The sequence below is a fragment of the Macroventuria anomochaeta genome, assembly GCF_010093625.1.
Source record: "Macroventuria anomochaeta strain CBS 525.71 unplaced genomic scaffold BU25scaffold_35, whole genome shotgun sequence".
In the NCBI taxonomy this organism is placed as follows: domain Eukaryota; kingdom Fungi; phylum Ascomycota; class Dothideomycetes; order Pleosporales; family Didymellaceae; genus Macroventuria; species Macroventuria anomochaeta.
The window spans coordinates 114,762-132,620 of record NW_022985396.1 but is presented as its reverse complement, the minus strand read 5'-3'; the positions used below and the strand labels follow the sequence as shown (position 1 = coordinate 132,620).

Genomic DNA, 17,859 nt, shown 5'->3' with positions numbered 1-17,859 from the left:
TGTATACGCAAGCATACTGACAACAACAACCAGAACCGCCGCTACTGGGACACCACCATCTCCGGCGAACCCATCCGGCCCAGCCGCACCAGCATCCTCGAAACCATCAACAAAGTAACCCAAAACCCGCCCAAAATCGCCGCCAAATCCACAACTGGCCGCATTTCGGGCTTCTTCCTCAGCTTGAACAGTTTTGCCTGGCACCATCCCATCCTTGCCGTATTCGGTACGATTGGTCTGATACTCGCAGCATTACTTGGAGGCAAGAAGATGAGGAGGAGGAGAGGGAACGCGGCGTACTTCCAGCTTGGTGAGAAGGACGGGCTGTTAGGCGGTATTGGCAGCGGCAACGGAGCGGCGAAGCACGACTAGATGGATGTGGTTTTGCTTTTGGCGTTGGAGGAAGGGCAACTGTACCATACGCTTTACATGAGATGCGTGGAAGCATTTTGCGCGGCGTACAGGTTGAGTTTTTGATACCTCGGTGGTCATATAGGGGCCTGCAAATGAAAGAATCACGGTTACTGTATTGCCTCTTGCCTGTTGTTGTTTTCTCGCAAAACGCAGTCATCTTGCCAGTTGCCGTACAAGTGGACTGAGAAATGTATGTCCGCCCGTTACAGACTGCGGCTCGACGTTCGTGGTTGCTTTTGGCGTACAACTGACTTAGGGGCCCTAGGTAACCGAATGGGCTTCCATGGAACGTGGGCAACATTCCAACTGCATTGAAAGTACCGCTACAGTCAACAGGGAGGTTTCATTGGGCTGTAGTCAAGACTCCATGATGTAATTGTAGCAGCACATGCATCGTTGGCGTGTCGTTGTTGCTAGGAAATCGTCGTCTGTTTTGGGTATCTGCAAAGCCATCTGCTCCTGGACGTATCAGGACGTAGCACTTGCTGCGCCCTCCTCAACCAGCTAAAGCGAAAATCCTTGCCAGCACATCATCATCACTCGGTCCCTCCCCCTTGACCTTCCCATACGCTGGCGCAAGAATCGCCTTCTCGATCTCCTTGTACTTGCCTTCACACACAAACACCACATCGCCGTGCCTCTTCCCGTCCACAAACAGGTACGCCGCTGCCCTCGCAACGACATCTGTGGACTGCGCATCGTAGTCCACAGCTTTCAACAAATCATCCAAGCCGGGGAGGACTTGTGTTGCGGTCCAGCTAGGCGCGAGACTGTTCACGCGGATGGGTAGGGAGGAGGCCTGGAGGAGGACGGAGAGACCGCGGCCGAAGCCTAGGACGCCGGATTTTGCTGTGGCTATTAATTTGTTAGTCTCAATTTCTTTATGCTGGGTTGAGTTTGAAGGTAGGGGAGGGGGAGGGGGACGTACAGTAGTCAATCGCCCGTACAGGGTGTAGAGAGGTGGAAGATCCCATTAGTACGATGCTTCCCCCTTCCTTCTGCGTCTTCATGTAGTGCACAGCTAGTGTCGCGGTGTTGATCACGCTGTTCAGGTTCACATCCAGAGTCGCTGTGTTCGGCTCTACCAGCTCGCCTAAGGCATCTGTCTCGAGCGCGAGATAGTTCGCGCGCGGCCCGATCCCTGCGTTGGCGAAGACGAAGTCAATGCGGCCATGTGCGGCGATTGTGGATTTGAAGAGCGCGGTGAGCGAGGTCCACTGGCTGACGTCCGTTTGCACGAAGACGAAGAGCCCGGGTGTTGGGGGTGGATTGATGTCCGCGCTGATTACTGTTGCGCCTAGGGAGCCGAGGAGGGAGACTGTTGCGAGCCCGATGCCTGAGGAGCCACCTGTGGTTTTTGGTGAGTTTGTGACTTGGTGGGGAGAGATCCGGCTGGAGGGTACCTGTGATGATGGCGACTTTACCCTCGAACTTGGATCTGGAGAGGTCAGAGTCTGTGATCTGGAAGTCTGTCATGTTGGGTAGTAATTTGTAGAGTGTAAAAGACAAAATCTCGGTTTTGAATGTTTAAGAAGAGCAGCGCTGAAGGGGCAGCTCTCCAAACATAGCAATGATTCGGTCCACGATGTGTGGATCCGGAGCTACTGCCTCTACCGCGACAACACGCTACCTTTGCGTGCGTGGTGACATGGGCACATGTTACCAGAAGAGGCGGCTGAGATCTTGATACTAGAGATGCATGCAGGGTCCAGGTGCGGAGCTTGGAGTCCAATCATACCGTGTGACACAATGGGTCTGGTGGTTGCATGCAGGGTGCCTGTGAGGCTTCGTAACTCTTGAGATCGTGCTCCATTCGGGAAACTCCAAAGAGGTAAGGTGCAGCTATCGTGAAATTGCTAACCGTTAGAGCATCCTTGTTCGGCCAGGCCACGATGGAGAGAGTGGTCCGAGAGTGTCTCTAGACTTGCTGATGGGGCCGAAGAGGAGGTATCTCGGAAAAAGCCGTGTACAATTTGCGGTGCTGATTCAGTCAGCTCGACAAGGTGATCGTCCTTGTCATAATCGAACAGACACTTAGTAGCAATTGCTCTCGTGGAGCCTAACAGCCGTTGTGGTGAGATGGGAGCTCGACGGTTGTTTCGGAGGCGGGTAGGGCCGCAGAGCTGCCGTTTAGCGTGGCACTCAATCATTGATCTGACCACAAGAGGACTGGACTTCAAAGCTGCGGTGAACGAAGGATCTCGACCCATCAACAATTTGAGCAACGTCTTGCCGCTAACATTTCCGTGCTCAAGCCAACATGCACGTTCTCGTACACGAGTGGTACACTGGATGCGGACAACGAACTAACCATGTACCAACTGCCCAGTCAAGATGACAATGGCTCCTGCCGATCGCAAACCTCCTGGAGGAGGTGCGTCTTCACGTGGCGAACATCACACATAGCAAATCCCGGCTAGACAGCGGATTGCACTTCCGGAGCCCATACAAGGCCTCGTAAGAGCAACAGCAACACGACATCATTGCACACAATCTATTCAACCCTTAGCGAAAATTGAGTCTCTCTCCAGACTCACTGCATATTGTACACTCTGATTGCACCATGACTCTGCACCATGAAGCTGTGCACAGGGGTCGAAAAAGCCGTTACAGGTATCGGTCCTAGCGCACCGTTGATCGAGCTTGTCTTGAGCAGGACCTGACAGGTTGGGATGGGGCATTGGACCCGTTCGTGTCAGAAAAACGTTAAGCCTTCCAGGATCATTAAGCAATAAGAGCAACGCGCCACCGAATCCTTTCTCATCGACACCTCGTCTTCTTGTTCTGGAGTCTGCGTTGTCATTGTCGAGTGAGAAAGTACGGTCGCAGTGGTTGCTGAGCCGTGACTTTTTTGTGCTGAGCGATGAATACCGTGTCAGTAGCCGGTGATGGTGTGGCGCTTCTGTACGCCGCAATTATACTGCTAGTCTTGACTTGGGTTACGGTCTCTATGCGGGTTTGTGTCCGAATTTGGCGGAAGGTCCTCGGTATGGACGACTACCTGATGGTCGTTGGGCTGGTATGTGTACAATCGACCAAAACTACTGAACGTCGAAGTAATGTTTTCAGATTCTGTTCTCTGTAACGGCCTGCCTCTGCATAGTCTCTTGCTTCTATGGCTCTGGTCAGAAGGCTAAAGTCTTACCGGCTCTTACGATCTCGAAAGGGATCGAGGTACGTCACTCCCTTGATCCATCTCCTGAAGACCCAAGGCTGATTGTTGAAGACTTTCTACGTTGCGGAATATTTCTATGCCGTCGGTGCCGCAATAATCAAATGCAGTATTTCTGTAACTCTCCTTCGCATCGCCGCCTCCCAGCGCCGCTACAATTGGTCCCTATATGCGATCATGGGCTTGACATGCGTTGCTGCCATCGTCTTCTGTGCCGGTATAGCCAGTATATGTAAATCACCTTCCTACACTCGTTCTCGTAAACAATAACTAAAGGATGGGCAGGCCAACCAATCGAGACACTATGGGGCGAGGCCAAGGGTAGCTGTAACCTCCAGCTAAACAGCAACGTCAGCTTCTTCTTCTCAGCAATCGAGATCCTGACAGACTGGAGCCTGGCCATCCTGCCCGCCATCTTGTTATGGAACGTGCAAATGAAGGGCAGCGTCAAGACTTCAGTAGCTGTCATTCTCGCTCTGGCCTCAGTGTAAGATCTTCTACCCTCTTTTCAGTAGCACCACTAACGCACCATCAGTGCAAGCTGCGCAACAATTGTCCGCCTCAGATACCTCGCCCTGTACAGCGACGCCGGAGAATTCATGTACAGCACCGGCAAGATCGGATTCTGGTCACTCATGGAAGAAGGCATCGGCATAGTCGCCGGCTCTCTACCCGCTCTCCGCCCCTTGCTATCCCTTAGAGTCGGATTCAGCTCCAGCATGAACACGCCCGGTGCTGCAACATCGGGCAGGTCCGAACCCTTGAGCAGAAACAAGCATGCCAGATCGCGCTCAGGGGTAGTGATGATGGATACGTTTCAGACGCTTGGGGATGGCGATGAGGTCGAGCATGATGATGGGGATAGTCAGAAGAATATCGTCAAGGAAACCAAGTATGTGGTGACGTCGAGCTATGTCGCTGTTAGCGAGGAGCGGGTTAAGAGCCAGGTGCTGGGTTGGGAGCAGGCGTTGAAGACTTGATATCCGAAATTGAGAATATCAATTTGAAGTATAGTTGGCGAACCACAGCGAACGCAAAAGGTGAATAAGAGGAGATCAGAAAGCGTAGTCGTTACAGCAAGCAACGAAATTCGACGTGGAGACTCACGTGTTCTCGCGCGATCCTGAACGCGTGCCCCACCATACCTTCTGCCCCTCCAATCACAAACTACACCGCCATCTCCCCCAGGTCATGCGCCGCAGCTCACCTCGAACCCTCCTCCAGATCAAATTGGTCCAATCCAGTCCACAGTTACTTCCTCTCCATACCCAATCGAAAACATACAAGTCGCCTCACCTCCGCGACCTTCACAAAAACGCGCCTGCCCTTTACACTATTCGCGCAACAATGTCAACCATTAGCCTTACAGACCTGCAATACATCTCCCGCGAAACCCTCGCCCAGAAATTCTCCTCCACCCAATCCCTTCCCTCCAACACAGCCATAATCGACGTCCGCGACAGCGACCACATCGGCGGCCACATTCGTGGAAGCACATGGATACCCAGCTCACAGCTGGACTACAAAGTGCCCGAGCTAGTACGCACACTGAAGGATAAAGAAGTCGTCATATTCCACTGCGCGTTGAGTCAGCAAAGGGGACCGAGCGCGGCGTTGAGGTATTTGAGGGAGAAGGAGAGGTTGAAGCCGGGGACGGGGGTTGAGTCGAAGGGGGAGGTCAGGGAGGAGGGGGTGGGGAAGATTGAGGAAGGGAAGGAGGAGGTGGAGGAGAAGGGCGCCTCTGCGGAGCGGCAGAGGGTTTATGTGCTGAATGGTGGGTTTACGGAGTGGCAGGAGAAGTATGGGGAGGATAGCAAACTGACGGAGGGGTATCAGAAGGATATTTGGGAGTTTGGGTATTGAGTGGTTTGAGAAGGGTGCGCGTGTACGAGATGTCTGGGATCTTATGGAGCGCTCGGGAGCAGCACAAGGTGGGACTGAAGTGGTGTTAGACGCCTCTTGACACAAAGAGCCAGAATGCTCAGGGGTGCGCTGCGGGCCGTCACGGTATCCTCGTCCTGAGGCACAGGCATTAAAGCCATTTTATCACGCTCTGCGAGAGACTAGCATTGGAAGAAAGGAAAATTACCAGCAGCATATGCGGGCGAAATTTCGAAGTGAAATACTTGTTAAATTCATAGCAGTACATATATACAACGACACAACCCAACGCCAGCTCGAACAAAGCAGCAGTCTCTTGACCGCATCGCTAAACGCACATCTCAACACCTACAACTTGCTTCCACCACCAAGCAGCTCTGCACCAGCGCCCGAGATAGCAAGTTTGCCCGTCTCCTTCACCTTAGTCTGGAACGTGACCGTATTACCCGTCTTCCACATCTCAGTAACAAGCGTCTGCCCCGGCAGCACGACACCCGCAAAGCGGACCTTGATATTCTTGAGCGGCCCAAACTTCTGCAACACGTGCTTACCCGAAATGCCAAACGAGCACAGTCCGTGCAGGATCGGTGTGTCAAAGCCACCGACCTTGCTGAACTGCGGGTCGATGTGCAGAGGGTTAAGGTCGCCCGAGAGACGGTAGATAGCGGCCTGCTCTTCTGTCGTCTTCTCCTCGACAACAACGTCGGGCGCGCGCTGAGGCGGCTTGTGCGCCTTTGTCGCTGCGCCGCGGTCGCCGCCCTTCTTCTGACCGCCGAAGTTTCCGCTGCCACGGATGAAAACGGTGGACTCGTTATAGAAGATCTCCTCGCCAGTGTTGGCGTCCTTGGTCACGGAGCCGTATACGACCAGCCCGGCAGCGCCCTTGTCGACGACTTCGACGAGTTTAGGCACGGCGACGAGCTTGGCTTCTGTGGGGATGGGGAATTTGCGGATCTCGAGGAATTGCTCGCCGTGCAGAAGCATGCGCGGGTCGAAGTTGGGCACAATGTCGTCGAAGGAGAAGGGTGGTTCGGCGTTGAAGGGAGGAATCACACCGAATGTAGGGATGACTTGGAAGTTCTCGTCGCCCTCGTATACGAAGGGGAGATCTGTACGCTTGGCGCCGATACCCAGGTCTGTTGGTTGTCAGTATTATGTAGGTGCGATTTGGAGGCTGTTGGGCTTACTGTAAAGAATGACGTCCCTCTCGGTGTACTCAAAAGGAGTGCCTTGCGACTTGGCAGCCAGAGCTGTCTGCTGAGCCTTGAGAATCTCCTCGTTGCTCTTGGATGAGTTCTTCTCCTTCGTGCTCTTCTTGCTGGTGTTCTCCATGTTGGCCATGATCGACTTGAGACCACTGGCATTGTCGTAAGGGTTGTCGGCACGACCATCGTCGAAGTTGGTAATGCGATCCCATTGTTGGAGAACAGCTTCAGGAGTGAGCTTGACGTCGACAGGGAAGCCGTGGCCACCAGTGCGCTGCCACCTAGTAGCAGCGAACCAACCAGAGCCCATCTCGTAGAGGCCACCAGTTGGTACGGGAGCCTTGTCAGAGACGAGCAGGATGACGAGGGGTGCGTTGTAGTCGGGCTTGAGGGCCTGGACAACCTCCTCAGGCATGATGGAGCGAGTCATCTGTGTACCAGCGTTGGGAGCAACGGTGTTGACAAAGATGTTGTTCTTCTTGCCCTCAAGGGCAAGGGACTTGGAGAAACCAAGGATACCGCACTTGGCCGAGGCGTAGTTGGCTTGGCCGAAGTTTCCGTAGATACCACTGGTAGAAGTGGTGTTGAGGATACGGCCGTACTTCTGCTTCAGCATGTAGGGCCAAGCAGCCTTTGTAACAGAGTAGGTACCGAATAAGTGAACCTTGTGGATGATGTCCCACTGGTCATCGGTCATGTTGGCAAAGGCCTTGTCGCGAAGAATACCGGCGTTGTTGATGACGATGTCGACGCGACCCCAGGTGTCGATAGCTGTCTTGACAACAGCCTCACCGTCCTGGACATCAGCCTTGTTACCGACAGCCTGACCACCGAGCTTCTGGATCTCCTGAACAACATCGTCAGGGTTGACGAGATCGTTGATGACAACCTTTGCGCCACGCTTGGCCAGCTGGAGCGCGTAGATACGGCCGAGACCAGCACCACCGCCGGTGACAATGGCGACCTTGCCTGAGAAGTCGAGCTCCTCACCCTTGGGGTTGGCAGGAAGCTTGCCAGCCTCCTCGAGCAGCTCAAGAGCATTGGCAGGGCCTTGTGGGTGCTCTGGCTTCGAGAAATCGACGACATCCTTCCACTTAGCTGCAACAGCACCGGGTGTAAGGGTCTCATCAGCCTTCAGGTGAACACCGTTGGCTCGCTCCCAGCGCAACTCAGCAATGTGGCCTCCACCAGCTTCGAATATCGCACCAGTCTTGGTGTTCGACTTGTGTGTAAGGACGGCGACGAGAGGAACGATCCACTCAGGCTTCAGCTTCGCGAGGACATCTGGAGGCATGACGGTCTCGGTCATTCGGCTGGCTGCGATCGGGGCGATGACATTGCAGAGGATGTTGTACTTCAGGCCCTCCTTTGCAAGAGTCTCGGTGAAACCAACGAGGGCAAGCTTAGCAGCTACATCATTCATTAGCACGTAGATCCAGTCCTTGCTTTTCAAACTGTACATACCAGAGTAGTTTGTCTGGCCAAAAGAGCCAAACAAGCCAGCAGCGGAAGCGGTGCTAATAAGCCTTCCATACTTCTGTTTCCTGAAGTGCGGCCATGCAGCTCTTGCGCACTTGTATGCACCGAGAACGTGGACCTTGTAGATGAGGTCCCAGTCCGCCTGCTTCATGTTCTTGAAGCTGACATCTCGCAGGATACCAGCATTGTTGATGAGGATATCAATGCGCCCAAAGGCATCGATTGCGGTCTTGATGATGTTCTCTCCATTCTCGACAGAGTCGTAGTTGGCGACCGCGTTACCACCTGCGGACTTGATCTCCTCAACGACTTTGTCTGCGGCCTGTGGGTCTGATTAACGGTTGCTCTCTCATACCGAATCGTGGAGTATGTGACAATGAGGCGGCTGCGACCTGATGTGAAGTCGCGGTCAAGCTGTCTCGAAGGTTGCTCTAAATGCAGAGCTCGATTGCACTGGGAAATGACAAAGTGTGCAAACTTACCGATGAGCTGCCGCCCTCGCCCTTGAAGCTTCCACCGAGGTCGTTCACAACGACATTCGCGCCGCGGCTGGCGAAGAAGATCGCATACTCGCGACCTAGACCACCGCCAGCACCAGTCACAACAACGGTCTGGCCGTCATATCGCAGTTCTTGCACACCGCTCATGATGTGCGGTTTCCTTATTAACGAGAAGAGGTGGGTATAGCTCTTCAAGAGGTCCGCTATAGATGCGGAGAGCTAGAACCGAATGACGTTAGTTGCTAGCTATGTATGGGTATCAACAAAGATCCCAAATGATGTAAAAGTGTTGATGTGGGAAGGGAGGAGGAATGTGCGGGGAGAGAGTATATTACGGATGCGCCAGCTGAAGCCAGAGTCGTGGTTTTGAGCTCATCTCGTTCACGCGGCCTCCCGAGGTGCAAGCTGCCTCGGCACTTCGAATCGTGTGGAGATACACGTGACGTCCACGGTGTCTGGGGTAGCCGCAGTCCGCCCGTTCGCTCGATGCCGTCACACATTGCCGACATGTGAAAATCAGCTCAGGGTCTTTTCACTGTCATGTGCTGCCAAGAGAGTATGGACTGTTGTATGGTGCTAATGCCTGGTGCCTTCTGAGTGTTATTGTGAAGCATGTTGCCGTTAGTCTACCCTCTTGCTGTGAACTGAACAAGGGAGGGGATTCTAGCGAGTCGGTGCTCCTGGGCGCTCATTGGAGGAGAGAGTTTCCGACAGAGTAGCCATTGAATGTTCACAAGGCCTTCACCTTAGATGGTGGAGGAAGGGTATGTCGTTCTGCTCAAGATCATGATCGACGAAAGCAAAGCAATGTAATGGATGGCAATTGCTGCAACCCGTCACAACGCATCACAATTACGGATGCATTGGAACTGAACACTGAAGATGATAAATCGATACTGTGCTATGGTAAGCCTCGGCGGTTGTGCGTACTATTAATTCAAATTTTTCGACCTGAGCAAAAGTCCCGAACATCATCACTCAGCCTTACACTTTTTTAGTCGTCCCTGTCACTGCCTTACTCCTCTCCTATGTAGCCACGATTACTCGTCCATCGATTTGTGGCATTCAGTCGCGAAGAATGCTGGTGTCATCGATGCACCATTCGTTGCGTCGATCCTTTCTTGCACCATCCGAAGCGACACCACACGGTCTCCTCACCGAGGGGCTTTGGTGAGACTGGATGTACGGCTGTGCTCCCCAGGAAACGTACTGACCTTGGAGCATGTGCAGCTTGAGTGCAACTACAATCTGACCAGAGCGCACAAACGCGTGCAAAGGCGCTCCCAAATACACGAAGCGAGAGAAGTGCATGATGCAGATCGGAATCGACCCGAGAATGAGCGGCGAGCGGATCAGCCAGGAAGGTTCTGTTGGGACAACTGTGAGGCATGGCGAAGGACATATGCACAACAGCAACGTCGCTGATTTGCAGCCGGGAGCTGCAACGGATATTGGTGTGAGAACTAAGAGCTGTCGTTGGGTCAAGATTGCGTTCCTTGATCGTTGAAGCTGCCTCAAAGAAGACGTGCAAGGCTATCCTACACAACTTGGATCAGTAGCGAGCACGCATAGCTCGGGTAAAGTACAGTCTCGCGCATATAATAAGAAGCACTGCATAGAAGGACAAAGCATCTATGCAGCAGCTTTGACAGGTGTCACTGCACGTGGCCCTGAGCATAGCGTATCGGTGCTTGCCAAAATATATGGAACCCCCTAAGTCTGGTAGTCCATGTTCCCTACTTCATATGGAAGCGAGAGCTTCCGAGTGGCTGTATATCTTTGATTCGACAGATGTGACACGCTGGTCGACCACTGCAGGACATGCACGTGGATAATGACCACTCACAGACTTGGCCGCACAGCAAAACCACGGTGCGCATGTACTGTCTGTATCACGGTCCCGAATTCAGGGGGACCATACTTTTTGGCAATCATTATACTACTCTAGACTCCTGTTACCCGAGCATGTAAACTCTGCATGCTTGACGTGCATTCATCTGAAGGGTACTGTCAGTCTTACAGGCTCTGTGTCCTCATTGAAATTTCACTCCTCAAAAAATCATTGTATGCTTGTTGTTCCGCGAGTCGATGTTGATGTGCAACATAGCCAGGTGAAGCGAGTTTGAAGACGCCATGCGTGGGGTCAATGCCGGTGACTGCTCTCCGCCGGTTTCTGTGCCACACCTGAAGATGTGGTTTGCCAAATACAGAATTATGCAGTTTTTGCGCTGATAAGCTTTCCTGTCGAAGTGGGGCCACGGTAGCTGAGACTTCTGTGTGATCTTGCGTTTTTGTTTGCAGCCCAGACTGACAGAGAGGTGTAGAGCTTGGCAATATCGCTCTATAGCAATTTTTGATTCGAGGATTACCCTTCGAAGATGTTCTCGTTTTCTCGAAGGTGCCTCTCGGCATACCTAATCTAGACCGTCGGCCAATTTCGATACGAAAGACGCATGCTACCGTTGAAGTTTGTCGCCGGGGTGTCGTACATATCAAATGCTCTAGTCTCAGCTCGGACCCCTCTGCTTCACCGCTACAGTGTGACGGAGGACGATTCATGAGGCGCTTGATGAGGAGAAGACGCTCACGGGACCATGCAATGTCTGCTCTGTTCGGCTATACCGCCCGCTTCATTCTCTTCTTTTGTTGGAGTCAAATTGCTGCGTAAAGATAACTTGCAGCAATGCATCGATCCGTAGTCGCAACCTTGTGCAACTGGACGATGACGGTTGGACCAGCATAGTGTCTGGAGGCGGAAATTGTAAGCGATGTTGACCAGACTGGTCATTGCATCCCAGGCCCATGTCAGCGGTATCTTTACTGGCAGACTCTTGACGGGATCAACCGCCTTGGACCAACGCCGTTGCTACGTTCCCGCAGTTCGATCCATTTCTAGATAGCTTAATGTTTGAGATTGCGTAACCGATCAAGCGTGTGTGAAGCTGTCGCCCACAGGTGTTGGGGACACACTTCGCCAATCGCAGTAATCCATCCTCCCGAGACCGCCAGCTTCGTATGCCAGTCCGGGGCTCAAACGTAGTCAAATCTCCCCCTTAGCAGTCGTCCAATAGGACAAATAGAATAAGCCTTACACTGCGGCGCAGATCCCTTTCGCGTTCTTGATCGCTGACTTCCGTGGACAAGCCGGAGTTAGGCTCCTCGAGGCCTCTGAATGGCTGGATGCCCTGACAAGCCTTACAAGATTCACCTCGTGTACACATGACGTTTCGGGGATCGGAGGCGCGAGCACAGCAATCTTGCTCGTTGTTGGGTAAAAATTCTTTGTGGGTGACAGCTCCCTTCTTCCTTCAAATTGACAGCGGGTTTCGTAATAAGCGGACTGCTGTCGTAGGGCTTCGTAGCTAACAAGCATTCCGTCATAGCACTTTCTACTAGACATTTTCGATCCACATTGGCCTTGGAGCGGGCAGCAGCGTACAATAAGGCCGAACAGCCTACCGGTTGATTTGGTCTTGAAGCAGACCGGGCATCCACAAAGTGACTAAGTCGCATAGTCCCGCACTCGACTTCGTAATCAAGTTCCTATTTTTCGGCCTCCAGTAGCACGAAACAAAGGAGATCCACGTTGAACACCTCTCACCCTTTTCCATACGGTACCAAACCTCATCATCTGCCTCCAGCGATAGCGATAGCACTATCGCCGAGTTGAAACCATCGTCAGTCGCGCTATAAGTAAGTTGATGAACCATTAGGTTCACGCATCAAGACGACATCAACCAAGCCCGCCATCCGGTTCCTCCTGGGCACTTACAGCAGGCGTTGGCAGTCGAAAGCAGCCCAAGTACTCTTCATCCTTCCAGGCAAGGCCGGATTGACCGGGTCTCGGGAGTATTCGATTCAAACAGGACCTGACCTACAATGGATGATGACTTTCAGTGTGTCACCGTACATGGACGGGTATTCCAAAAGATCTCGATCGACAACGGTATATACTGCGTTCCGGTGGCCAACGACGAGCTCGAGGAAGATAGGTTGACGGCTCAGCATGATGTGTTGTTCAAGCTGTTCGGAAATGCTCTTTTCTCTCCCTATATGAGGATCAGAGATCCCCGAAAGATACTGGAGTGTGGGTATGGTGGTGGCGACTGGTCTGTACAGTGTGCCGAAGAGTTCGAAGACTGCGAGGTGCGTATGCGAAACGGTCGTATCAACTGTTGCTGACTGTGTGAGGTGACTGCCGTTGATGTTTACCCCATGCTTATCGCGGACCAGCCAGACAATCTCAATCTTTGCGGCTACAACCTGAACGACCGCCTCAACGATCCTGAAGTCTTCCAAGCTAGAGCCTACGACCTTATTCACTCTCGCTGCATCGGTGCGGGTATCAAGAGCAACAGGTGGACATCGTACATCCGAGATATGAAGCTGCTACTCCGGCTAAATGGATGGATTCAAATTGTTGAGTACTACCTTAACATTCAGTCGAGCAGCGGGAGATTGACGGATCAGTCGGCGGTAAGAAGATGGTGGCTGGCATATGCAGAGGCCATGAGTCGAATGAATCGCGATCCCAGGATTGGCACTCAGCTACAGAGTCTCTTCAACGAAGCAAGTTTGAGAGACGTTCGAGTCGAAACTATACAGCTGCCGATTGGCGACTGGGAAGCAGGTGATTGGTACCCCGTCGTTCCACCGACTCTCCTTTCTTGATCGGTACCGCCGAACTCGAGGTGTCGGCTCGAAAGATTTTGCACGCACAGAGTGAAAGGTGCTAACAACCTTGGCAGATCCAGTCAAATCCAGTGTCGGTAGAGACACCGTTGGGATGATGGGCGATCTTCTCGAGTCGCTCAGCCTCTGGCCCTTGACACAGCAACTCAACTGGACAGCCGCACAGTTCACTCGACTCATTAATGAAGTTCGCACAGAATTGCAGAACAACGAGCTGAAGTTGTATGTTCCCGTGTAAGTATGAAATGCCATCCCGGTTGGGACTGGATCTGATGATCACATAGGTACGTGGCTTGCGGCCGCCGCAGTGGATAAGGGATAGTAGACTCGGTCGATCGCGGACTGTCAATAATGGTTGTGTAAATCGGCTTGGCGGTGAGTCGAGGCTGTGCGCTACATGAGCGATGGCGATGTTGCTGTTACTGAAGTTTGTTGAGTCCTTTCAGGTAGCCCGTCAAAGCAGACATTTAGACACCACACGCTGCTAGTAGCCGTTTGCAGTACCCTAGCTGCTTGTCAGACCCTTTCACACGGATGTGCTGTTGATGCCGTTGCCACCTCGAGAATTGTCTGGTGCAGAGATAACATGACAGTTGACGCCCCGCAGTCTCAATAGGCCGAGCGACATGTTCTTAGACCAGACTGCCCCATCGATGGAAGTTTTACAACAAGTTCGACAGTTGCTGCAGATTGGGATCTCGCTCAGTATCAAGTAGATGACTCACTAAGGCAGCCTTCACAGAGGCCAGATTAGCGGTTCATCGGTACAGGTACCCAAGTTCTGCTCTGGGTGAGGTTTGGAAGAGATGAGACTGCCCTGCACGGTCCTGAAGGTACCTGGGGCTGATAGTGATCAGCTCGGTGGCGTCCCAGCGATTCAGTGCTGCGACGGTCTGAGCGAGCCCTTGGGTGCCCCTCTGACTACGGATCTAGGGTGGAGAGCACGACTGACAAGATACTGGAGGCGAGAAGAGAGGATCAAAGCTGGACGGGAATTTTGAGGGTTGTGCAGAGAACCTGCGCGGATGCGACCCTTCCCGGGACGAGGAAGGAACGGCCACCACTCACGTCGAAAGACAAGCTCGCGCTTCCCTCACGTCTCCAACCGGCACAAGCGGGCACAAGGAAGCTTTGACAAGTCTCTTCATCTCACTGGTTGGCATCTGAAGCCTGCAGGAAGCCCTCGATACCGACAGGCTGGTACCGAAGCAATCTGCTGTGAGGAATGGCGCGTTTTTGCCATTCGACATCCTCCCTTCAAGAGCTAGCAGAAGTTTCATTTCACCGGCAGGCGCTATGCTCAAGCTATCGATCAACCAGAAATTGAAAGTTGTTGACATTGTGTGCCTAACAAAGAGCAGTTTCACCTCCAGTACCATCCTCAAAGGCCGTCGTCCACGGAGAAGCTTCATGTATCGACGTTGAGCTATCAAACACCATACTCCAATGGGGCTTAGAGTACCCACTATTTACACGATCCTATTGAGAGGCTGGGAAAAGGGAAGCGGCCTATCGCCTTGCGCGCATACGCTAATACACACATGATGGAAGCTTTGGCAGCATCTGATCCTTTGTTTCCTCGTTCACGTCCATCTGCGAGTCTTACGATGAGGATCTTGAAGAGTTTTGCGCATCCACTTCGAGAGTTTAAATCGTCGGTGGATACTCCTCGACCTTACGATCGGTCTACCTCAACGCCCGACATTAGAGCCATCGTCCCTGAAGATCAAAATGTGTTAACAGCGACCAAAACCCTAAGCATCATGGTGTAAGCAGCCAAGCGGTACAGATCTTGAAGAGTCAAAGTTCCCAAAGCTTGTTGCGCATTGCCACCAAAACATAGCACGTCTTCGGTCTAATACGACATGAATCCTGTCCACGCGAGCCGTCTTCGACCGAACAACCTGTATCTTGCCACGAAGAATTTTATCAACACACGGGTTCATCTCAGGAACCATCCAAGCCTGCAGTCCCAAGAACCACGGGGTTCGCACGTCAGGGCAGTGCAACGTGTTTTAGGCTGTTCTCCAGGCGACTACTGCTAGAACGGTATAGTGCCGCGGACGACATTATCTCCAGCTCCTTCCGTGTTGCTAACCCCTCAACTATTCCCGCGGTTCTGCACAATCCCAGCCTCAATTCACCGTAAATTGCCTGCTAGCAACCTTCAGGGTAAGTGCCGGCGGTAAGGAAGCTTCAAGACTCCGTGTTAAACTGGCTAGTAGCTGCAATGGCTACAGGACAAATATCCGCGGGTTGTCCGCATAGCCAAGAGGGTAGCAGCTGTTCCTCTTCGATATGGTTTCCACAACGTTATTGCAATCGCTCGCTACCGCCCTAGCTTTCGCTTTTGTGCAAGCAGGACACCCAGCCCAGGCATGGAAAGCCGGAAAGTTCAATACTTTGGTCACATTCGGTGACTCGTATACGGATGAGAATCGCCTTGGTTACTTCATTCAGAACAATGGCTCAGCACCGCCAGTTGGATGGGACCAACCTGTCGTATGTGTGCTTTTGGTTACACTGAGAACTCTTTACTTATCCTCCCAGGGTCTGGCGACTGCCTCAGGTGGTCTATCTTGGGCGCGCTATGCAAGCATCTACTCTTCAGCAAAACTCTACAACTACGCCGTCTCAGGCGCAGTATGCTCCAACAACATCACTCCACGCCCTCTCTCGCCAACGGCCCTCTTCCCAGACATCGAAGGCTATGAACTCCCCGCTTTCATCGCAGACTCAAAATACATCGTGCCCACCACTGGCAAGCCATTCTTTACTGGCGCTCAAGATTCAACCGCCTACGCAGTCTGGATCGGTACAAACGACCTCGGTAACGGCGCCTTCATCACAAACTCACAGCAGTCAAACAAAACCGTCTCGGATTACATCGACTGCGTATACAACACGATCGACGGCATTTACAAGAACGGCGGCCGCTACTTTGTCCTCCTGAACCTGGCGCCACTCGACCTGCTTCCCCAGTACCAGCTCCCCTCGCAAGGCGGCCTTACTGCAACGCAGTTCTGGCCCGCCAACGGCCGCAACCAGACAGACGTCCACTACCGCATGCAAAACACCGTCGCAGCGCTGAATGACGTGTACGAATACCGTACGCCCTTTGTCGCCCAAATCTCGAAGAAGTACCCTGACGCTAAATTCGCAAACTACAACGTCAACGGGTTGATGACTGATATCCACTCCAACCCAACCCAATACCTCAACGGCACTGCACCGCTTAACGTGACGGGAACTAGTAAGACGTGTGCGACGGTCAGCGGGCAGAATTGTACGGTGAATGCTAGCCCAGACAGCTTTGAATGGTTTGATGCGCTGCATCCAAGTGAGCAGACGTCGAGGATCGTTGCGAGGGAGTTTGTTAATGTGATTAGTGGGAAGGGCAAGTGGGGAACGTACTGGGGTTGAAGGAGTAAGAGGAGTCACTAGCCTGTCCGGTACTTCTTCGAAAAGTAGCTTAAGTACCAACATCAGTAAGACTCTAAGAATTACATTCCTTTAGCTTTGCTCTGGACCCTCTCTAAGAATTTTTGCAAGCAAATCGTCTAGACCTACATCGACTGTCTCCACAACTCTACACTCATAAGCGCTGGAAGGCCCAAGCAGCCACACCATAGAATGCATCCAAATATGATCCATTTACTGCAGTGCGCGGAACGATGGTATCAGGCTCTTTCATCACACAATTGTAAAAGAAGTTACCTGATTGCTGTGAAGCGCCTCGCCGTGCATGGTGTCAAACATCCAACATGTTCCCACAAATCGATGTCCGTCGCCAATTTTACGTAGCACACATGACAGTCTTCCTCCGTTCAATGTAACGATCTCATCATCGTCGTCAGTTTCCCAGGGTGCAGCCGCAAGTCGTCCATTTGTTGTTTCGACGAGGCGCTCGAGACCAGTCCGATGTACGATGCCCTCATGGGCCTGCTCCAATGTGAGCAAATTGTTGCAAACTCAATACCCGATGACAGAAGGTAATCTCTTCTAAACATGGTCATTGCACCAATCCGCGATCATGGCTATAGTTGAGAGGACTTGATTACGATGATGAGCAGACCTCAAAGGAGGTGCATTTTCCGTAATAGGATTGCCATATGCGTCAAGGCCTCCTGTCAGTATCCATGCGAGATTGTTCTGTGCTTGTCCAGAGCCTGCTGCATCGAGACAACCAAGAAACTGTTCCATGACGAAGTGTAAGTTGTCGTAACGTCTGCCACAATGCTTGAAGTCGAATAGCTGGAGATAAAGTCCGGTGTCAGTGCCTTTTTGCAAGTAAGTCTTTCCAGTTCTGGCTACCGTTGCTTCGGAAAAGCCACGCAAAGTAATAGCTCCAGTTGAGGACACGCTCCATTCCCCAAGCGGTGCGATTGCCGCATGCTTTCCAGTGCTGCAGGGCCTAGGGGAAGTCAAGGTCTTTGAGCTTCTTAGTCTGTATATCGCTGCTCCAGGATGGCACCCAGGAAGGCAAGTCGGTCACGTCTTTTCGAGCACGACTTCG

General features: G+C 52.5%; 8 protein-coding genes across 8 annotated transcripts in view; 5 read left to right on the top strand and 3 right to left on the bottom strand.

Moving 5' to 3' along the window:
- Positions 1-521, top strand: part of BU25DRAFT_414138 (thioredoxin-domain-containing protein) — a 2,523-nt gene extending 2,002 nt beyond the window's left edge. Inside the window, exon 3 of the mRNA XM_033707210.1 lies at positions 34-521. Coding sequence (XP_033557866.1) covers positions 34-372 — 339 coding nt within the window. The 3' untranslated portion in view covers positions 373-521. The remainder of the gene's footprint in view (positions 1-33) is intronic.
- A 269-nt stretch (positions 522-790) lies between these two features.
- BU25DRAFT_172490 (NAD(P)-binding protein) lies at positions 791-2,080 on the bottom strand. The gene is made up of 3 exons (XM_033700836.1): positions 1,818-2,080; positions 1,343-1,762; positions 791-1,269 (listed from the first exon to the last, which is right to left on the bottom strand). The coding sequence occupies exons 1-3, from the start codon at positions 1,888-1,890 to the stop codon at positions 911-913; spliced, it is 852 nt and encodes a 283-aa protein (XP_033557865.1). The 5' UTR covers positions 1,891-2,080; the 3' UTR covers positions 791-910.
- A 1,197-nt stretch (positions 2,081-3,277) lies between these two features.
- On the top strand, positions 3,278-4,566 carry BU25DRAFT_349696 (uncharacterized protein; the record flags this gene model as incomplete). The annotated part of the gene is made up of 5 exons (XM_033703267.1): positions 3,278-3,433; positions 3,484-3,588; positions 3,641-3,818; positions 3,872-4,073; positions 4,122-4,566. The coding sequence occupies 5 exons, from the start codon at positions 3,278-3,280 to the stop codon at positions 4,564-4,566; spliced, it is 1,086 nt and encodes a 361-aa protein (XP_033557864.1).
- Positions 4,567-4,793: 227 nt separating this feature from the next.
- Positions 4,794-5,733, top strand: BU25DRAFT_414134 (Rhodanese-like protein). Its single transcript, XM_033707209.1, has one exon. It carries the CDS (start codon positions 4,934-4,936, stop codon positions 5,447-5,449), a length of 516 nt encoding a protein of 171 aa, XP_033557863.1. The 5' UTR covers positions 4,794-4,933; the 3' UTR covers positions 5,450-5,733.
- BU25DRAFT_375362 (multifunctional beta-oxidation protein-like protein) lies at positions 5,704-9,020 on the bottom strand. Its single transcript, XM_033704089.1, has 4 exons — positions 8,634-9,020; positions 8,137-8,473; positions 6,655-8,082; positions 5,704-6,603 (listed from the first exon to the last, which is right to left on the bottom strand). Exons 1-4 carry the CDS (start codon positions 8,796-8,798, stop codon positions 5,816-5,818), a joined length of 2,718 nt encoding a protein of 905 aa, XP_033557862.1. The 5' UTR covers positions 8,799-9,020; the 3' UTR covers positions 5,704-5,815.
- Positions 9,021-9,633: 613 nt separating this feature from the next.
- On the bottom strand, positions 9,634-10,361 carry BU25DRAFT_414132 (uncharacterized protein). Its single transcript, XM_033707208.1, has one exon. It carries the CDS (start codon positions 9,960-9,962, stop codon positions 9,717-9,719), a length of 246 nt encoding a protein of 81 aa, XP_033557861.1. The 5' UTR covers positions 9,963-10,361; the 3' UTR covers positions 9,634-9,716.
- A 2,169-nt stretch (positions 10,362-12,530) lies between these two features.
- BU25DRAFT_349596 (uncharacterized protein) lies at positions 12,531-13,581 on the top strand (the record flags this gene model as incomplete). The annotated part of the gene is made up of 3 exons (XM_033703262.1): positions 12,531-12,797; positions 12,843-13,295; positions 13,381-13,581. 3 exons carry the CDS (start codon positions 12,531-12,533, stop codon positions 13,579-13,581), a joined length of 921 nt encoding a protein of 306 aa, XP_033557860.1.
- Positions 13,582-15,389: 1,808 nt separating this feature from the next.
- Positions 15,390-16,799, top strand: BU25DRAFT_414128 (carbohydrate esterase family 16 protein). Its single transcript, XM_033707207.1, has 2 exons — positions 15,390-15,845; positions 15,894-16,799. Exons 1-2 carry the CDS (start codon positions 15,642-15,644, stop codon positions 16,764-16,766), a joined length of 1,077 nt encoding a protein of 358 aa, XP_033557859.1. The 5' UTR covers positions 15,390-15,641; the 3' UTR covers positions 16,767-16,799.
- The last annotated feature ends 1,060 nt before the right edge of the window (positions 16,800-17,859 follow it).